This window comes from Mastacembelus armatus, chromosome 10 (assembly GCF_900324485.2).
Source record: "Mastacembelus armatus chromosome 10, fMasArm1.2, whole genome shotgun sequence".
In the NCBI taxonomy this organism is placed as follows: domain Eukaryota; kingdom Metazoa; phylum Chordata; class Actinopteri; order Synbranchiformes; family Mastacembelidae; genus Mastacembelus; species Mastacembelus armatus.
Window position 1 is genome coordinate 9,985,137 of NC_046642.1, and position 19,802 is coordinate 10,004,938.

The 19,802-nt window shown below is 39.6% G+C and overlaps 1 protein-coding gene across 1 annotated transcript in view; it reads left to right on the top strand.

Moving 5' to 3' along the window:
• The window catches only part of kdrl (kinase insert domain receptor like), a 35,153-nt gene that overhangs the window by 3,319 nt on the left and 12,032 nt on the right, over nucleotides 1–19,802 (top strand). The window contains exons 2-22 of the mRNA XM_026329921.1: nucleotides 2,964–3,054; nucleotides 3,996–4,213; nucleotides 5,462–5,589; nucleotides 6,648–6,807; nucleotides 6,916–7,052; nucleotides 7,146–7,317; nucleotides 7,578–7,704; nucleotides 7,785–7,954; nucleotides 9,197–9,353; nucleotides 10,619–10,733; nucleotides 12,613–12,721; nucleotides 13,849–14,133; nucleotides 14,361–14,507; nucleotides 14,695–14,823; nucleotides 15,497–15,603; nucleotides 16,070–16,199; nucleotides 16,914–17,018; nucleotides 18,097–18,210; nucleotides 18,341–18,429; nucleotides 18,594–18,747; nucleotides 19,488–19,585. Coding sequence (XP_026185706.1) covers nucleotides 2,964–3,054; nucleotides 3,996–4,213; nucleotides 5,462–5,589; nucleotides 6,648–6,807; nucleotides 6,916–7,052; nucleotides 7,146–7,317; nucleotides 7,578–7,704; nucleotides 7,785–7,954; nucleotides 9,197–9,353; nucleotides 10,619–10,733; nucleotides 12,613–12,721; nucleotides 13,849–14,133; nucleotides 14,361–14,507; nucleotides 14,695–14,823; nucleotides 15,497–15,603; nucleotides 16,070–16,199; nucleotides 16,914–17,018; nucleotides 18,097–18,210; nucleotides 18,341–18,429; nucleotides 18,594–18,747; nucleotides 19,488–19,585 — 2,942 coding nt within the window. The remainder of the gene's footprint in view (nucleotides 1–2,963; nucleotides 3,055–3,995; nucleotides 4,214–5,461; nucleotides 5,590–6,647; nucleotides 6,808–6,915; nucleotides 7,053–7,145; nucleotides 7,318–7,577; nucleotides 7,705–7,784; nucleotides 7,955–9,196; nucleotides 9,354–10,618; nucleotides 10,734–12,612; nucleotides 12,722–13,848; nucleotides 14,134–14,360; nucleotides 14,508–14,694; nucleotides 14,824–15,496; nucleotides 15,604–16,069; nucleotides 16,200–16,913; nucleotides 17,019–18,096; nucleotides 18,211–18,340; nucleotides 18,430–18,593; nucleotides 18,748–19,487; nucleotides 19,586–19,802) is intronic.

Below are 19,802 nucleotides of genomic sequence, written 5' to 3' on the forward strand. Positions count from 1 at the left end.
AACTCCATGCAGTGGATCAAAGTACTAGAACCAATGGCTGTAAATCAGTCCAGGAATGTTAGAAACTGATACCAGTAATAATATTTTGACTAACAAGAAAATTTCACTCTAAACTCTACTTTTTTTTTCTCAGTTCGTCTGACCATAGTTGTGCTCAAAATCATGTTACTGTAATTTCACCATGTTCACACACTAACCTGAAATGCTCAACATTTTCTTAAATGATAAAAAATGACACATTTTTCATTACACTGGATCAGGAGTACTCTAATAAAATATGTTTCACTTCTAACATTTTCACCATGTCACAAATCCAGGAAGTTCTGATTAGGCAAACCTTTGTTGTATAACCAGGTCCTTAAACTTGGGTTCATAACTTGCTATGGCTAGGGTGAGAGTGTTAGATTTTATTTACCTTTTCACTGTGTTCATATTGTAGGTGACAATACTCATACACTGCACAGTCTTGTTGTCCAACTTTTTTTACAATTATTTTTGTTGGTAAGTGGATATGAGGATTTCAACTGCTTCAGCTTTGTAGTCTAAGGGCAATTTGGTTTAAAATGGGCATGTGCAGGGTAGTTTACATTAAATTCTTGTCACAAGTCATGTCTGGTTTCAATTGTTTTTGTAAATATTGAGTATCTAAGCCCTGTATATCCTTAAAGCAATGTTTGATGAAAGGTAGATTAACCTCGAGTCAACATTTTTACTGACATTACTGAATCTCTGACTTGGATTAACTGAAACCTCTTTGTTTGTATAATTGTTTAGTTCTTTCAGACTAAATATTTAAATTGCCTTTTCAGAGTCACAAACATATCAGAATAGCGTGGAGTAGATGGTACACATTGGTACACATTGGATTTTGTCTTTATTTTCCTGACTGGTAATAAACACAAATGTTTTCCCAAAAACTATGTCCTGTGCACTTCCCCTCATCAAAGCCAAGTGAGGACAAGGACATGCAAAGGTGAGCCTGATCTGATTTTGGTTAAAATTCCCATGTCAATCAGTTCAGTCTTGTGTGACTGACTCAAGATTGCTGTCAACTAACTGAGAAATTGAACTGGAAGACGCTCGGCCACTCTTTCTACCTCTGTTCTCTATGCCTGGCCTCTTTTTAATGGCTCTTTATGAGAACCAGCTTCAGGGCTCTTTGAACTTAGAATACAATGAGCACAATTTCTGGCATTTTCAGGCAATCTGCTGGAGGAATGCAGCACACAGCTGTTGCAGGAGGTGAGGGGTGTTGGAGCACTTGCTGAGATCAGCGTTGGGCAGGTGGGAGTTTGGGTGTAACGAGAAAAAACCACTAGATTTTTTTATTTATTTTTTTTTTTGTCTGTTTTTTAGTGGGCTGCTGGCCCCTGCTGATTTATCCATCTGCAGTGAGTTACTGAGGAGAATAGAGGAAAAATTGGCCAGTGCAATTCAAGGTCAAGATGGGGATGGTGTTTTTGGTTGTTATTGTTCTGTGTGAAAGCAGAAGCCAACATTCATGTTTTTTGTTTTTTTTTTCTTTAATGCTTACTGTAAGTCAAAGGAACTACATTTTGAACACACCGGAATGAGTTTTGCAGACATCAAAATGATAAATTGTACTACTTATGCCATTTGTATTTAACCAGTCCCAGAGGTTATATTCTGTTTGATTCATTATAGCAAAGTTCTCATTTCCAGCAGTTTGCTGCCAGTTAAAATGTTCTTAAGGAAATTTGTTTGACAGCTACAGTGGAACCAACAACATTTTTGTGATTTATTATCTTGTGAATTGCAGATTATGCAATTGCTTATTGAGATTAAGAACCTTGATGTAATTAATCTAGTGTACAGATGAAAGTGTGTGGTATCAAAGAGTGTGAGCCACAACCCTTCCCCTCTGTATAACCTTGGAAAATAAAACAATGATGTTCTAATATTTTGTGAGGAAGTTCATATTAAGTGCTGCTGCCAACACTGGCATCGTCAGCTCATTCTTAGCACAGCAGCTGTTCTGAATAACAGACAAATACTAGGCAAATGTGTGTGTTTTTTGGTATGTGTTTGCATTGGTAAATGCAGGTGTTCTTACATATGTGTGTGAATTTCCATGTGTGCGTGCATGCTTGTGTATCTGTTAGTGAGTTTATATGTCAGCATGCCTGTAGGCTGGTGTGTAACTCCATTGTCCTTGAATCTCTGCTACGAATAAGGCGATCCCTGAAGACTGTCATATTTAGAGGGTTGACTTAATAAACTTATTTTTTTGACCACAATGACATGCTGCTTAGGGATCACTGTGAAAAGAAGGAAATCACATATGGGACTGTGACACCTTCTGGACAGCAGGGAGAATCAGTGTTTCCTATGTTGAGCGCTGTTAGAGGGACCTCTCAACAGATCCAGCTGGCTGTATGCCAAATAAAGGCCACCTTTGAATCAAACATCTCGACCTTGTGTTTTCCATGTGATAATGTAATAATAGCATTAAGGGTGCAAGGTCAATGGTAAATGAAAAAAAATCCAAAAAGAGGAAGGGAGCACCCAATAAAGGAGGCTGAGTGGTTGATTTAGAGGAAACGCATGCCTGCTTCAGTTCTGTGTGTCTGACGGGTCTGACCTTTCTGGTAAAGTGGCGCAGCTGCTCCCTATGTTCTCCCCTTTCTCTCTCTCTTTCTCTATTCCACCTTCTGTCTGTCTGTCTTTTTGCTCAACACTGTCCATTTAGTTTCCTGCTCTTCCAGTATCAGAAACACCCCCAGTGCCCTTTCAGCATTGCTTGCATAAGAGGCGCTTCACAACAACATGAAATGAACACGTACCACACTGGAATAGCAGTGCATTTCCACCAGTAATTTTGGTGCTGTTTAGTGTGATAATGACTGACACATAATATGTGATATTGTAAATGTGCAGGTTTGTTTAAAGTTTCTCCTTAAGTGCTCTAACTGTCTCGTTTTGTTTGTGTCTGTATTGAACAGGACATTTGAAGAAAATGCGATCACCTAAGATATCCCCATCTCAAAACCCCCTCATTCTTCAAAAAGACGATTCATTAAATCTCATATGCAGGTATGTATCAAAGTTTGTCAAAGTGAAGTGAACCAAAATTAATATAGCATGTATCTTGGAAACTTGTGACAATCAAAAAGATTTATTGGCGCTTTGGACCAGAAAGTCTGTTTGTGAACTGTCACCACAGCTATAAAGTTTAAACCCTGGTGTCATTTCATGCCAGTAAGGCTATGGGGAAAATAAACAGAACATGCCGGGGCCTCAGGACACCTGCTGGCTACAAAGAGTCTGGGACAGTCTTTGATAGGAACCAGTGACGGTGGTCTGCATTTATCAGTCTACTGCAATTTCCTTTAGGGACAGTGGAACCCAAGTGTGCTGCTGTCATTTGTTAAGAATTTAGTCTTATGACATTTTGTAGGCCTGCAAGGAATGTGAAGGAACCCGTGTCTATCTAATGTAATGCTTCCCTACAAGGCCATATGCTAAGAAGCGTGGCCCATAACAGAACTTTTTTGATTTCCGTTACTGTATGAGAGCTGGAGGATGCTTGACCCAAAATTCTGTGGGCAAAAGCAATGGTATGCAAGACATGTTTGATGTTCCTCTGGGATCTCTTTAATGAGAGTTTGAAAATGGATGCTGTGTGGAAAGAATGTGTTAGTTGAGCACATCATTCAAGAGAAACAGTTCCCATGTGAAAGTTCAAGTTATCGGCCGACTCGAGATTAATTCAAAATAAACCTAAAATTAACATCAAGCCATAGAACCCCAAGGGGAGAAGCAGCCGCTGCTGTCCAGAACTAAAAAGCTTTTTCTTAAAATATAGAAATTACGTAGTGCTGTGTGTAGGTAACGCAATGTAATGTTGATGTGTCACATCCAACATAGTTATAGTGATAATATGAAAAGTATTGGCTCTGTCATCACACCCAAAACTAGCTGCACTAATTTAAGTGAAACTCATTGGAATACTGTCCCTCTCTGTCTTCTGTCAGAGGTAATGGCCCACTGAACTGGACACTTGGCAATCCCCAACATTGGAACTCATCAGATGGGGTGATGGTGGAGGAGTGTGAGTCCAGGCACCATTCTCGCTCACACTGCAGCAAATTGACAATAACATACCTGAGTGCCAATGACACAGGAGAGTACACCTGTAACTACTACAAAGATGGTTCAGACTACAACTCCTCTACCTATGTCTATGTCCAAGGTGAGACCTACAAAGCGCTATTTGCATGTGATACTAGTAGTGACTAGCTCAGATTATAGGTCCTTTGATTCCCTCCAGTTTACTAAGTAATTGTTCCATCATGCGAATGTAACTTTTAGAAATACAAAGGACTGGTTTAAACTGATGCTGAACACTGATAATGCTTCTTTCTCTTTGAACTGATTTTTTTTTTTTTTTTCAATCCACAGTTTAGCTGTTTGTTGTCTCCTGATAAAAGAGGTTTTCACAGGGTGATTGTCAACTGCTGATGCCAGTGGAGTAGTCTGTTGTTGAACTGAGACCACAGACAGTGGCACTGAATGGAAAGAATGAAATAGTCAATGCGGATAGACAAGACGGAAAGCAACCACTTTAGAAAAAAGAGTAGTCAGTGAGAACAATAAAAAACACGAAAGAAAAAGAAGAAAAGAAAGAGATATACTTTGCATTTTCACAATGTATGACTATTATGGATGTTAACACCATCTACAGTCTGAAGTTGTCCTTCTCAGAGACAGAAGTGCTTTCTTTAGTACCATGCATTTTCATGGAGATAGAAGGTTGAGGGTGATTACACAGGAAGTACTGGTCACTGACTGTGATTTCCTGTTCCGGCTACTGTTTTGCCCTAAAACATCAAGTAGCTCAAATAATACACTATTATTCAGATGGACACAGTGTTCAACAATGTAAGAACACTTTTTTTTTTTTTTACGTTAAAATCTGTTGGTGTATACAAGACAAAGTGAGAGGTACAGGCAACCTACAGTACCTGTGTTTAGTCTTAACCCTTTTTCACAGCCCATCAGCTGTTTATTAGATCATTTTCCATGGTTACTTTACAAATAATAGATTCTGTATCACACCACTGCTGCTTGGCCTCATGCCAGTCAATACTATAAAACTACAAAGCAGACTATAAAACTACCATGATGTAGATCATGTGATGCCTGGATGCCCAGTAGGAACACACTATAGTTTGATTGATCAGTATACTGTATCTTCTGCTGCCTTATCCTGGTGTGAATGACCTGATCTCTCTATTTGATCTCTGAGTTGGATGAACCGGTTCAATTGCATAGCTCAGGCATAGCGCAGTTTTTTCACCCTTCTTTGCTACAAAATATGGTTATCCCAAAGGACAAACTGTATTGGAGCACATCTGCACCGAAATGTGTTTCTGTATGACCTGTAATTTAGGTCTCACTGATTTTGATTTTTTTTTTCTTTTTTTTTTTTGTCCCTCAGATCCTGAGCAACCATTTGTGAATCCCCATTATCAGGCATTTTCTGTCCTGGCCTTCTACAAAGAGGATAAAAGCCTCTTGGTCCCCTGCCGGACGTCCTCCCCTGATACTGTTGTAACACTGTTAAGCGTAAGACCTCACAAAGACAGTTATAACACACTTTCTGTTCATGCTTTTTGTTTGTTCATTACACTGTTTTATTTTGCTGTGTATATAGTCTACTCTAGTACTCTGTCTAGTCTAGTCTTCACGCAGGCAGGTAACAAGAGAAAGTAACGTTGTTAGTACCAAAGTAGTATCCTTATTTGTTGTTTTTGGGAAAAAATGTTTCCGCTCTGTGCTTAAGACATCTCACTGGTTCTCACACCCTGTGTGTGTTTAACCACTCTAGCACACAGAAACAGACCAGGGACACTGGGCTTGGCTGAGGGAAGCTCAGGGGTGGTGAAGGGAGTCATCCTGTCTGCTTCCTGTAAGAGCAGGAAGGTGCTCCTTTCTTAGAATAGACTTTCAGACTAAATTTAGTCCCCATTTCTCTTACAACAAGGAAATGCTGTAGAAAAACAAAACACTCTGTCGATTCACAGGAAACAAGTAACTTACTAGGATTAGTATAGATTTGCATGTGCATTGTCACATTATTTTTTTTTTGTGAACTTAAGAATTGTGATCATTAATGGCTGTGCCCCTTTTAGCAGTTTGAAAGCCATATAAAGAAACCTGCCATGATCATATGTAAGATCATATGTCATGGTGGCTACTGCAGACAAACACATCTGACACAGAGAACACTGATTGAGTGACTTTACTGCTACTGGTGAATATGTGGCACTCTTCCTCCTGCTCCTTTCCTTCCTTCCTTTTCTTGTCTTCTCCTAACCTAATTTCTGGCATGAGAATAAACAGCATCAGACACGTACATCCTTTTCCAAGTCAGCGATGTTTTGTGCTCCAATGCATAGATGATTACAGAGCTTACACTCCACAAAACAATAAAAGCTAATTAGAGCTTCACTCTCACAGATGTCTGTCCCCAGCTGAGCCCAGCAGATCATGACTTACATGTTCAATGAAGTTTAGTGCATTGCACTTCATTCTCTCTGGCTTAGTGATGTTTAACCTTACGAGCGTCGTCATATTTTCATGGGTACTGACTAAACTTCTGTGGTCTACTCTCTTGTTTTCAGCATCCAACTTTCTCCAAGAATATTGCTAAGGAAATCGTGTGGGATCCAAAAAAGGGATTCACAGTCCCCCATCATTATCACACTTGGTACACTCAGCTCACCTGTAACGCCGTGGTCAATGGTCGTGGCTTCCAGTTAACATACATCCCTCAGAGACTGAGTGAGTCAGTTGGCAACTAGGCAGACCTGCTGTAATTGAGAAATTACACTATTGCTGATGAAGAGGTTTCTCTTTTTCACTCTCTTTATATTTGTCTCCCTCTTATAGCCCGGGTTCTTAATAATGTGACAATCACCCCAAATGATGTCAAACTGGTAGTTGGAGACACGCTCATCCTCAACTGTACTGGTGAGACTGAGCTTAATGGAAGAATCGACTTCTCATGGGATTTTCCAAGGAAGAGAGTAAGTTCAGGATTTATGTTAACACTGTACTTCTGTATGTGAAATGTAATATCACTGATGCAGTGGAGTTTATGGTGCTTTCTTTTTGTTCAGGAAAATCTGCATTACACAAACAAGACAAAGGTAAACTCTGGTAAGATTATTGTGATGAGCAAGGCTTTAATCTTGCCAAACATTTCCATGGAAGACATTGGGGAGTACCGCTGCAAAGCTGAGATCGATCCAACGACACACGAGAAGGCCAGAGCAATAGTCACCGTCTACGGTGAGTTGCATGGACTGAATGAAATGGATGGAAAGAATGGATTAAAATAAGTTAATGTGTTTAGAATTGAACATCCCTGGACCCTGAGCTCTAAAGTTTATTAGAAAGTAAATAAATACAATTAAATGCCCACACTGAGAAATAATTTTAACAAATAACATTACAGAACTTTGGTGATACTATAACCATTTGATTATGCTTATGTCCCTTTTATTGTGGCATTGATTTCAGTGTTGATGTCATTAAATCTTTCGTTGCAGAGCATCCATACCTCAATATCTCCTATAGGCATGAGCAAGCTGGTATAGTGTCCGTGACAGAAGGTAGAAAGAAGCTTGTGTTTGAGCCCCAGGTCAATGCTCTGCCTCCAACAGACATGTTAGCATGGTAAGTAATAGTATTGGCTTGTGTGTAGGACCACGTCTACTATGAAACACTTTGAGAAACTCTAAATTTTGACTTTTTAGGTACAAGGATGGTGTCCCTATCCAGACAAATTCCAGCTGTTACAACATGTCTGGTTTCAACTTGACTATCATTGATGTGCAGAAGAAACATGCTGGGGTCTACACAATAAGCCTAGGCAACCAAAGGAAGGGCATGTACAGGAATATGAGCTACACCCTGGTAGTCAACGGTAAGCCACTGGCATAACCCTGCTAATGACTGCTTACCCTGAGAAAACAAAGCAGTGTCTTAGCTGTGGACTGAGGTTGCCCCACTGCTGTGGCTGCTTTCAGGCCAGTTCACTGGATGGCAGGTAGCAACTCTAGTATGAGAGGAATTTGGGGGCTTGTTGATTCCAGGGTTGGACTGACGTAACAGGGGCAGCTGTTGTTGATTATTGGGGCTCTTTTGAAGGGGCTTGGCGCAGAGTGTAAATGGCCTGGACTCTGTTCTGCACGTAGACTCCAGCTGCTCCAATCCCCAGCATTTATTTGCATCCCTACCATGTGTATATGCAGTGCAGCTCATATAAACACCATGTTCTATACTATATGTATAGAGCTTGAGGAAAAGGACTGAAAATTGAATTCATTGTTACTGATGACTGTTAACACTAAGGGTTATAAATGTTTTAGCATGTTTGGTAGAAACTTGAAGTAGGAGACAGAACAGAGAAATGTACATCAGTTACTTCAAGGTCACCGTGGTGGTAGGGGGCTGTGATTTTTATATCAGTTTTAAACATTCTTGAAACAACATCAAGAAATCCCAGTAGCGTGCCGACAATCACCCGCCTTCTGGTTTATAAAAGCTTTAATTATGTTCTTTGACTATTCCACTTGACCAAACTTTAATTTATTGGAATGACAAAAAAATAAAACAGACACGCAAACAAGCGAAATCCCTGCTATCAATTACAGAACTATTTTAACTTTATCTGCTGTCTTGAGATGTCACGGTGCTCCAGATTATGAATGTGCATTACGTTAGGACATGTGTGTGCTGGGGTACAGGTTTTCGTGTTGTGCCAACCTACAGTATGTCCCTGTGTGTAGGTTGAATATGTCAGCTGTTTAGAATGGAGAGAATGGCTACACGATGTGGTTGACCTCCTGAAGTGGTACGAGGATCTTTGTCTGTTGTTGATTACAGCCCACATGGTTGTTTCTCTGACCTGGGCATGGGCCACAGCAAAGTTGTTCTTTGACCTACAGCCCCAGGGTAGTCAGTCATCCTGCCATTCTTCTCCTACACAGTGTTTTAAGGACAACTGGGATTTTTTTCATAGCAGTCCATCACGACTGTCGCTCCTCATTATAAAAACATAAGACTCCACAGTTGGCTGGCTAGATGGTAACCTATTGCCTCTCTTTCTCTCTCCTTGTGTTTTTGTGTGTACTTGTGTGTGTTTATGCTCATCTGTCTCTCACAGTGAAGCCAACAATTTTAGAGGCAGAGCTTTCCACTGTGGATGTGCAGCCCTATATGTTTGGCAAACAGCATCAACTAACCTGCACTGCGTATGGGTTACCCTTACCAACCATCACTTGGCTCTGGCAACCTTGTGACTCAGGGTCTACGCTTAAAATGTGAGTCGCCATCTTGCTATGTTCTAAACAAAATTTCCCTAATTTATGCTCTCTGAACCTCCTCCAATCTTGAAGAATTAAAAACATATTGAAGGCATATTTCAAGCCAAACAGCAGAACTGTTGTTGTAAGTGTCTGTGCATGAATACTGATCTGGTAACAAACCCAAATATTCCCTGAGATCCTGGCTTGTCAGGAAGAGCAAGAGGGCTGACAAAAGACAAAAGATGAGGAAAACAATGGTCTATTACTTTTTGAGCTATCAGACCGTAACACCTCTGAAAGCAACAAAATTATGTTACATACTAGATGGTGTTAATCCAACAATGCCAGTGTTTTTGATTGTTTGACTTATCTGAAAAACTCACTTGTAGTTGATATGTTCATGAGGTCTAGTATTAGTGTTGGTGGGCCCAAGCAGCTCTTCCTGTAGGCCTGAAGATAATCAGTGCTGGCACTAGGAACAGTGGCTTGTGCTGTGGCAGGGGGCTAATGAGGCAGAGGAACAGCTATGGCCTGGTGGGAAGCCAAACAGCCCTGATACTGCAGAATACCTGTCACTGTAAATCCAAAATGTGCCCCTTCAAGGTCATATCTCATCTAAATCTTTGGGAGTTTGCAGAGGAGTGGAAAGTGGGGTCTTCAGAGTGGTTAGAGGTGATGGAAGCCTGCTATGATAAATGAATCACAGCAAGAATGTGGAATGAGGCTGCTAATGCAGGACACAGAAATATGGGGTTGTCTTTATCACCAGGTTGAGAAGTTATCAGCTGTCCCTTGTTGACCACCAAGGTATTAGGATCAGCCTTATCTCTTCTGGCCAGAACATGGGGTTTCCTGTATGAGGTGACGCACAGCACAACCCTTCCTGTTGCTTTTGCTGTTTCCTCCTCGCCTCTCATCTCATCAGACTGATTGTTCCCCACCACGGTCGTGAAGGGCTTGGGGGTGGGGGTTAGATCAAGTCTTTTTCTAGGTTTTATAACCCAGACAGCCTGGTCTATACATGGCCTGTAGTCAGATCAATATCAGTGGTTTCTTTCGAGACTGAACCTTTTATAATAATAAGATCAGAACAAGAACAAGTTGTATATTATAATTACGCATCTGGGCAGAGTACATTTTATATTGCACCAAGGTTTCCAGTTCAAACAATATACAAGTCTTTTTTTTGAGTGTTGTATTGTTCAACACTTGTATATCTAATTATACACACACTGATACAATTTGATTGTCAGTTTTACTGCGTTTTCTCTATCCTGCAGCTGCAGTGCTTCCACAGAGCCAGTCCTGGTCAGCGTTGATAACGATGGAAGTTCCTTGCACAACTCGATTAAGAGCATACATGTCAAGCCTGAACTGGTTAAAGGAAAAAACAAGGTATGCGATTTAACTTAATATATTGCATTTACACATATATTTTTAACAAAGAAAGCACTTACATCATATTTTTTTACCCTTAAATGTAATTGACAAGAAGTAGTGACCAAGTCAACAGCATACATTATATGAGAACAATACCAAAAAGATGTCTAGCGTTCTACAGAATAGCCATGAGCTAGGTCACATTCAAGTAGAAATCTCTCATGACCAGAGCATAAGTTAGATGCAACATCTGAAATCCATAAATCCATTTATTGGCAGTGATGCAGTACTTCATTGTAAATGATTCATTTTTTTCTGTACTAGCTCTGACTTATGTAGTTGTGACCACAACCCATGAAAAGGCCCTAAGCAGTCCCTTTTGAAGAAAACAGTTTTGTTTTTAATTGCTGCACTTAAAAAGACATGATTTATTCTTGTAATAAACAGCAAGGAAAATATGGGTAAATAACTTGTCACTTGATGTGCTGCATCTGAAAACGAAGATACTGTAAAGATAAATACTGTACATATTCACTGTCATTTAAAAGGTAGCATGCTTATGTATATATTTGGTACAGAGGTCCTCTTAGGGGCAGGAACTCTACCAGTGCACTTCTGTCTTTGTGCACCCAAACTGATAGATGCACTTAATTTCCCACTACTGGAACAAAACTGTGATCATTTTCAATCCAGACTTTTTGTTCACAGTTTTAACCTGCATTTCTGGTGAATAACATGTTGATTTATTACCTCCTTCTCTATCGTGAAGTATCAAATGAAAATTGGAATCCTATCAATTCTTTGCTAAACAACAAATGGTAAACTTGGCCATTTACACAGGTCATTGTTTGTAATCTGTCTCTGACATAAATAGGGAGGCACCACTTATTTATAAGTGCTTCTGGCCAAATGGTGGTGCTTTATAACTGTTAGGCCTAAGGGTCAATGACAACAAGCAGCAGTTTTAAAGAAAAGGGATTTGTTGGAGGTGAATTCCTCTCTGTCACCCTACATAAATCGTCTTGGCCCGTGAATAAGAACATAGTCAGGGCCAGGTCTCTGAGTCACTCCCCAGAAGGCATAGTAGAGAGGGAGACCTGCCCAGGCCCTAATATAAGGAAAACACTCAGGCAAGACATGGTCACAGAGGTCACAGTGCGTCTGGTCAGGTCACCTCTGAGACTGTATGCAGTCAGTTAGATGACCTGTTTTCAAGCTTGGGTTACATCATATCGAGTTATAGCTGTAACATAATACCACAAGGCCATTCCATCAATTTTTTGACAAATATAATAGCAGCATGAAATGGACAATGTCATACAATTTTTCAGTACCTATTCTTTTATTGCCTGAATGTTTGTACAGGGACACTGAAATTGTTTCAGGAAGTTTAAGCCAGCAAACACCAACACAATGCACCCACATTATTCACTGTCTTTTATCTAACTGGTTGCTGACACTACTATGAGCACTAGACAAAACCCCAGACAGTCTGGCCCTCAGCCCAGGTTTGACTTATTATTTTGTCTATTTGAGCCATTAAAATGTTGTACTAGCATGATGACAAAATTGAGTGTGGCACTAGAAATGCTTTCCAGGAAATGAATGTGGAGTTCTGGCACTAGATTTGCAGTGCAGGTCTAAAGGAACCTCAGTGAAGTTTAGACCACCAGATGTATCCTTTCATTAATGCGATGCACTGGAAAGTATAAAACAGTCCAGGCTTGATAAAGACCTGTCACTCACTGTTGTGAGTAATCCAAGGATAAATCACCCTGAAAGTTTACATCATAATGGAATCCTGAATTGTGATAATACACATTTGTTGTCTGTGTTAATCTATTTTATTCTGCTGTGAATAATCATTAATAGTTGTCCTATTTATGCCAATTAGACTGTGAGTTCCCTGGTGATCGGAAAAGCTACTGTGTCAGGTACATACCTCTGTGTGGCCAAGAATATGGTGGGGACCAGTAAAATGAGAGTCTTTTTCTATGTTGATGGTAAGTGAATACAAGAACAGAACAGCTGAAAAGTCAATATTTTAAATTTTAACCCCTCCACTGAAGGTGCATGCAGAAATAGTTGTATTGAAAATGCTAAGCACTAGACACTGCACTGGACTCTTTCAAATAATCGGCACATACGGTACATGCTGTAACGAATTGCAAGACCTAAGAAAGGAATGTCTAGATTGTATTGTGCAGTAAAAAGACCAGAGGGGGGCATTAATTGAAACCATCTACCAATGTAGCTGAGCAGCTTTAGGGTGGAAGAGAGGTAAACATGTCGTGAGCCATATGGAGTGCTATAATGGCTGTTTAAAAACAGCTATGAATAACTGCGTTCCTCCTCTGGTGCCAGCGGGTCATTTCTCTTTCTCTGTGAACCCATCACTATGAGAATTTACTTTTTTGTCTGCATCTGATAATTTCCAAATGTTCAGCAAAATGAACATCGATTTAGACAGTTACAGTAATAACAGTGGGGATTAGGTGTCACCGTACACAAATCATTTTCCAACAAGTCATGTTTGCTCAAAAGCTGAGTGAATCACATCTCTCAAACGTTGAATGTTTGCTTTTGGAGAGTGATGCATGTTAGGTGAACCTATAATTTAGATTACACCCAGTACTCAAAGTTTGTCTTCCAGAGTAATATGGAGAATGATGGAATGCTGCTAAAAACAGCTGTCTTCTCTTATGGTTAATTCAGAATGCTTTCCAGCAATCTGAATCAACAAGCCCAATCTGGCTCCCTTGAGGCCCAGACTCAGCTTCACTTGAACTGCATGAGTGCAGGAGCACCATCAGCAATGCTGTGCACTGGCAACATGCTTCCAATTAACAGTGATGAAACAGGAAATAACTGCAAATTTGACATTCCTGCCCTTGTGAAGAACAGCTTTGTGTCCTAAACTATTATCCAAAATAGGAACTCCAGCCAGGCTACGTGTCTCTGATCATGCGTATAAAACAGATGACATACACTCCTGAAAAATGCTTTTCATAAATGATTTCCTCTAGTTGGCCACAACTGGTCATTGTATACATCTGGAACTGAGGGTTGTTTGACATAGTGGGAATCCTAATTTTTTTTAATTTTATTTTTTTTCACTTTATCATAATAGATCACTCTGAGGAAATTACTATTGAACCTCAGAGAGCCATTGAAGGGGATGACGTCATTCTGACCTGTCGGGCAGCTCGCTACCTCTACACAGACCTGCAGTGGTTGGATTTCAGGAATCAAACAATCACTTCTAATGTGTCCAGTCTCCATTTCAGTCGCTACTCTATTTCCCTTTCTCTCCATCTCTATAATGTTTCTCAAAACAGCACTGCAGGTTACAAATGCAAAGCATACAAGCTTCACAAGAGAGTTGAACTCAAGCCCACTTCACTTATTGTGGCTGGTAAGCTTGAAGAGAAAACCAGAAGCTAATTGCATTTCTATTGTATATTATTGTTCTGACTACAACAGTACTTCAATGAACTGTATGCTATAAAACAGTTAAGCACCTACATTAAATAAAACTACACACAGTAACTAGTCTTGCAGCACTGAGTGACTTACTGTCCAAACAAGACAAAGAGATACAGCACCTCTAATTCACTTTTCTTTTTTTATTGGTTGGTGCAGCAAAGAAACAACCATGGCTGAGTCAAAATCTGACAAATCAGGATGTGAACAGTAGCAGCACTCTGATGCTTCCTTGCTTTGCTCTGGGAGTCCCTCGTCCCTACATCATGTGGTACAAAAATGGCATTCCAGTGGAAGAAGGCCCAGGTAACCACAAAGTATTATTCCATATGCTATCATCAGCATGCAGTATATTTTTGCTCAAGTGCCTGATGGAATTTGGATGGCATTTGACCTGATTTTTCACAACTGCCAGCCCCTGCAAAAAAAAATTAAGCATTAAATACCACACCAAATTTTCTGGTGCCAGTTTGACAGAGTTTGTGTTTTACAGGTATCACACTGGGAGAAGATGGCATTCTGACCATAGATAGAGTGAAGAAAGATGATGAGGGTCTGTACGAGTGCGTAGCCAGCAATGTTGAAGGTTTTGCGAAAACAAGTGCATATGTTACTGTGCTTGGTAAGTTATGCAGACACCCTGGCATATTAAATACCATAAATTGACACTAACTTGCTGTGTTTATGATGCATGAAGTGATGTGTGCTATGGTCAGCCTGGTCACAGATCATAGATACACTAAACATCAGTCCAAGCAGTGAAAAATCATTGCATTTTCTGCATGTGAAATCCAAATCCTCTTGGCCTCATATTTTCTATTTTCACTACTACAAATAGCTCTGGTCTGAATTCAGTATGAAAGAGCAGATGTATGTGACAGGATGAAAAGCTGAAGCTGCCAGAAATGCCAAAATTGGGTTTATGATCAAGACTGGAGTGCAAAGAGATTGGCTGCTACAACAGTCAAGGGATTTGAAACACACAGTATTAGCTGGACAATAGATCTTGTGTCAGAAAATGTGTGTGCCTGTGTACACTTACATGTAAAATTAACTGTACATTGGCAATTTAGGTATCATGTCAATTCCTTCATGTTTAAATGCATTTGTATTACTTTGCACTTGCAGTTAGAGCTGGAAAAACTCAGTGAACACATAATGTTAGAAAAGAAGAAAACACAAAGAAAAATGTTGGGTATGCATGTCCCTAGAGAAATACAGGAAGAAACAAACTTGTAACATACTTTTTTTTTTTTTTTTTTTTTGGTAGTTGACAACATTTCTTCTCTTTTCAGGGAATGAAGAAAAGCCAAACTTTGAGGTAATCATTCTGGTGTGTACAGGAGCCGCAGCCACGTTCCTCTGGCTTATGCTTATCCTCTTCATCCGTAAGCTAAGGAAGGTCAGACATTGAACTATTACTTTTTCTCTACTTTTCATTAGTTCCTTTCCTACTTTTACATTAGTTCCTTTTCTCTGAAACCACACATTAATATTGGCTAATATGTGGTAGGTTAACTCAACCAAGTGACTTTGCATTTGAGAATGTATCGCTGAGACTGTTCCATGATGTGAACTATTTTAGCTTCAGTCATTCAATGGAAGTAACTGACTCACGCCTCCTGCGAAATAGTTTAGTGGAATGCTAATTTTAGCCAGAGTTTATGATTGCCACATTTCATGACAGCTTGGAAATATCTCTGTGTCAAAAAAAAAACATAATGTTCTCATGCACAAAAAAGCAATGAAAAACATTTTTTTGTTTTGAGTGCACCCAATGCATATCTAGTGTCAACACTTAGTGATAGTGACTGAATCATCAAAAAATTAATCTCATGAAATTAATATTTGACCTCTCTTATCTTTAGCAACCAGTACACTATAGGATGGGTCCATCTATTATCATTGACCCTGATGAATGTCCACTCGATGAGCAGAGTGATCTTCTTCAGTATGATAGCAGCAAATGGGAGTTTCCTCGTGACCGCCTGCGACTTGGTGAGCGCTGTGCAATCCTAACAGTGTTTTATAATTAAAGAGTTTCCTATGTTGTATAGGAAACTGTTTTAGACAGTAAGTTGCTTGGCCATCTAAATTTCTGGGGGGCTTTTGTGTAATTGCAGCTTCTCATAAACACTGTACCTGAAATTCATAATTTCTCACAAAAAGTTGTTGAAACTGAAAACAGTAACAGAACATCCAGAGCCAGTGATGTGATTTTGCAGGAACATGTGTGGAACTAGCTGGCTGAATGAACATCTGCACAACCCACAAGAGATTTTGTACTTGGTGATTTATTTGTGGTGATGAATGGGATGATTTACACATCACAACTTAATTTTACTCAAATTTTACATGACTGTGTTTTATTAGAATTGTCCTGCAGAAACAAATTACATATAAATTATCTGTATCAACACACAGGCAAAAAGGTTAAATGTTAATTTCTGAAGTGCTTCATTGAGAGGAATATAACCACATTAAGGTACATGGTATAGGCATCATCCCTCTCTGCAGCTGGTGTGTTGGGTCATTACTTATCAGTGACCTGCACTGCCCAGTCATTAAGTGAACCATAAATTCTCTTTTTAAAAAAAAAAAAAAAAAAAACAAGCTTGGTGATCAGAGGCCCAGCATGTTGTTTTAATTAGAGACCCATAACCTGACTGTGACAGGTCATTTCACTTACCAAATACCTTCTTCCTTTTCCAGGCAAAACTCTTGGCCATGGAGCTTTTGGAAAAGTGGTGGAGGCTTCTGCCTTTGGGATCGACAAGCTCTCAACCTGCAAGACTGTTGCTGTCAAAATGCTGAAAGGTAGGATCTCAGAAGTCTTTATACTATGACTCCAACATTATCGGAACAGGCACTTATATTTACAAATTTCAATTTTTTTTTGTTTAGTTTGCTGTCAGGTTCACGCAGTAAGTCCCTTGGAACACCAAGAAACTAAAAATGATTCACCTTTTATCTTTACCACTTACTCCTATCACTTACAACACTTCCTCCGGTAAAGGGTTGTGTGGGGGCTGGAGCTAATACCAGATGACTTGGACAAGTACATCCTGGACAGGTTGCCAGTCTATCACAGGACTTTTCTCTAGCTTTTAGTCTAGCTTTTCTTTGCATTACTGTTACAGTGATTTCCAGTGATAACTCAGACAGAATGAGGAGTAGAACTGTTAGTTAGAATTATTGGGCAATATGATAGCATTAATCATGTGTCAGCATAAATTACAGATCCTCCATCCTGCCTGGGTGTTGTTAGTCATAGGTCAAATGTAATGGAAAGCAGCAGGTCTCCTTAAATTGACCGTGTTTTAGCTAGAGACTCCCTGACTGCTTAAACTCATAAATATTTGGTTGGTTGAAACAACATAAAAAAATACCTTAAATCTTTTCAGAATTCAAGGTGAACACATTACACATTAGGAATTTATTTCCATGTTTTTTTTTTTTTGTAACTGTACGTTAAACGTACAGTTATAATAACTGTACGTTTTCATACAGTTATTGTCATACAAAATGAAACATAAGGAATTTTGGATTTGGTATCTTAAAGAAACATAAAACTAATAATCTTGTTTTTACTGACAAATGTTTGTGTTTTCAGCTACAAAAAACAGTTTTCGAATCAAGCCAGTTTGCATACAAGCATTATTTTTGCAACACAATTTTTGTGCGAGATGTTTTAATACAATTGTCTTGTTAAATTTTTTTTTTTTTTAAAGTGTCCTACTATTTTTATGCAGTTTTACATGTGTGCATGAATCCAAACTCCATGGATTAAAAGAAGATTTAATAAACTTTAAAAAATTATACTTTAAATGGTGTATGTTTTTCTTTTTTTTCCTCATACATCAGCCAAGATCTATATGTGGTTACATTATTACAGGTGGTGCCACATCAAATGAGCGGAAAGCTCTAATGTCAGAATTAAAGATCCTGATCCACATCGGCCATCATCTGAATGTGGTCAACCTACTGGGAGCCTGCACAAAGCCTGGGGGTGAGTTTTATTATTGAGAATGTGTTGTCAAATGTCTAAATTTTCATCTATATCTTTCTGTCCTTTTTTTTATTGTATATAAATATCACATGTTATAGATGGATTCATAAGAAAATTACAATCTCAACAGGACCGCTGATGATGATAGTGGAGTTCTGCAAATATGGCAACTTGTCCAACTATCTGAGAAGCAAGAGAGAGGACTTTGTTGTTTACAAGGTGAGTCACAAACCGTATTATTTAAACTTTCCAGCCCTCCCGCTTTCTCATACTTTTGTGCAAGCTCAGTGTGAGTGACTATTTTGACAACCCCATAGAAACCTTAATGTCAGCAACTGTTTTTAACCTCATGTGATTTAACATGATTTGTGTGTGGTGGTCAGAGCCAGGACGGTAAGGTGGTGTCGTCAGGATCGTCCTGTGAGCTGAGTGAGCTGATGAAACGCCGTCTAGAGAGCGTGGCCAGCACCGGAAGCTCAGCCAGCTCTGGCTTCATCGAAGATAAGAGTTACTGCGACTCAGAGGAAGAGGAGGAAGGTAAAGTTCAAGCACATCTTGCTGCCCTTTGACCCCCACATCCCTCTCTTTGCCCCTCCTGCTGTCTCCCTCCTCCTCCCTCCTCTCACCTCTCCTCCACCTCTCTCGCCCAGAAATGAAAGCTCCCCTCAGATTGTTTTCTAGCCCAAGTCCAATGGGATGTTTCCTCCTCCTGTTCAGCAGTACAATCACAGCAGCAGGAGCCACTGTCACCCCACTGAGTCTGGGGAGGCTTCTGTTTATTTCCTGTCCTGACCTGAGTGTTGCTCTGCTCTCGGGCCCGGCATGTTGGCCTTGTTGTTTCTGATGTGTTATTCCTGGTCTGATAAGCTATTTATTCAGGTGGCCCTGTGGAAGGACTCCTTGTGAGTTCCTCTCACAGACCCCGGACCAGCACACTGGGCCCATAACCACATTGACATCTGAAAAATAAGAGGAATTGTAATTTTTATCACTGATCTGTAAGGGATGTTTTAAAGATAGCGTGTGTGGGGGTAGACATGTACGTGACAGGATGAAATGTTAAGATGACGTGTTGTCGTCCGGGACTGTACATTTGCAGTTTCCTCATGAGATTTGGTTATGGTTTCATCTTATCTGAATTATCTGACAGGCATAGCGATCTGCAGATTACATTGACTACACTGGATGAGCATGATTATTGTCTTAAATTTAAAAGTCATAAATGTCCGATATGAAAAATCTTTTTGTTCTTTTTTTTTTTTTTTTTTTTTTCACAGAATCTGAGGACTTATATAAAAGAGTCCTGACTTTGGAAGATTTAATTTGCTACAGTTTTCAAGTTGCTAAAGGCATGGAGTTCTTGGCTTCACGCAAGGTATTTTCTTCTTCTTCACAAAAATCACTAGAAATATGCATTCACATATGCACAACTTTCGATCATTTTAATTATATGCAATACATAATGTATTTTATATATAAAAAAACACACTTTTGATTAAAGGTTTTATCAAAAATGGTAAAAGAATCGCTGTGTTCTCTTGTTTATCTAGAGCTTTTAAACAATCAGCAATGGCCTAGTAGAAGCAAACTAG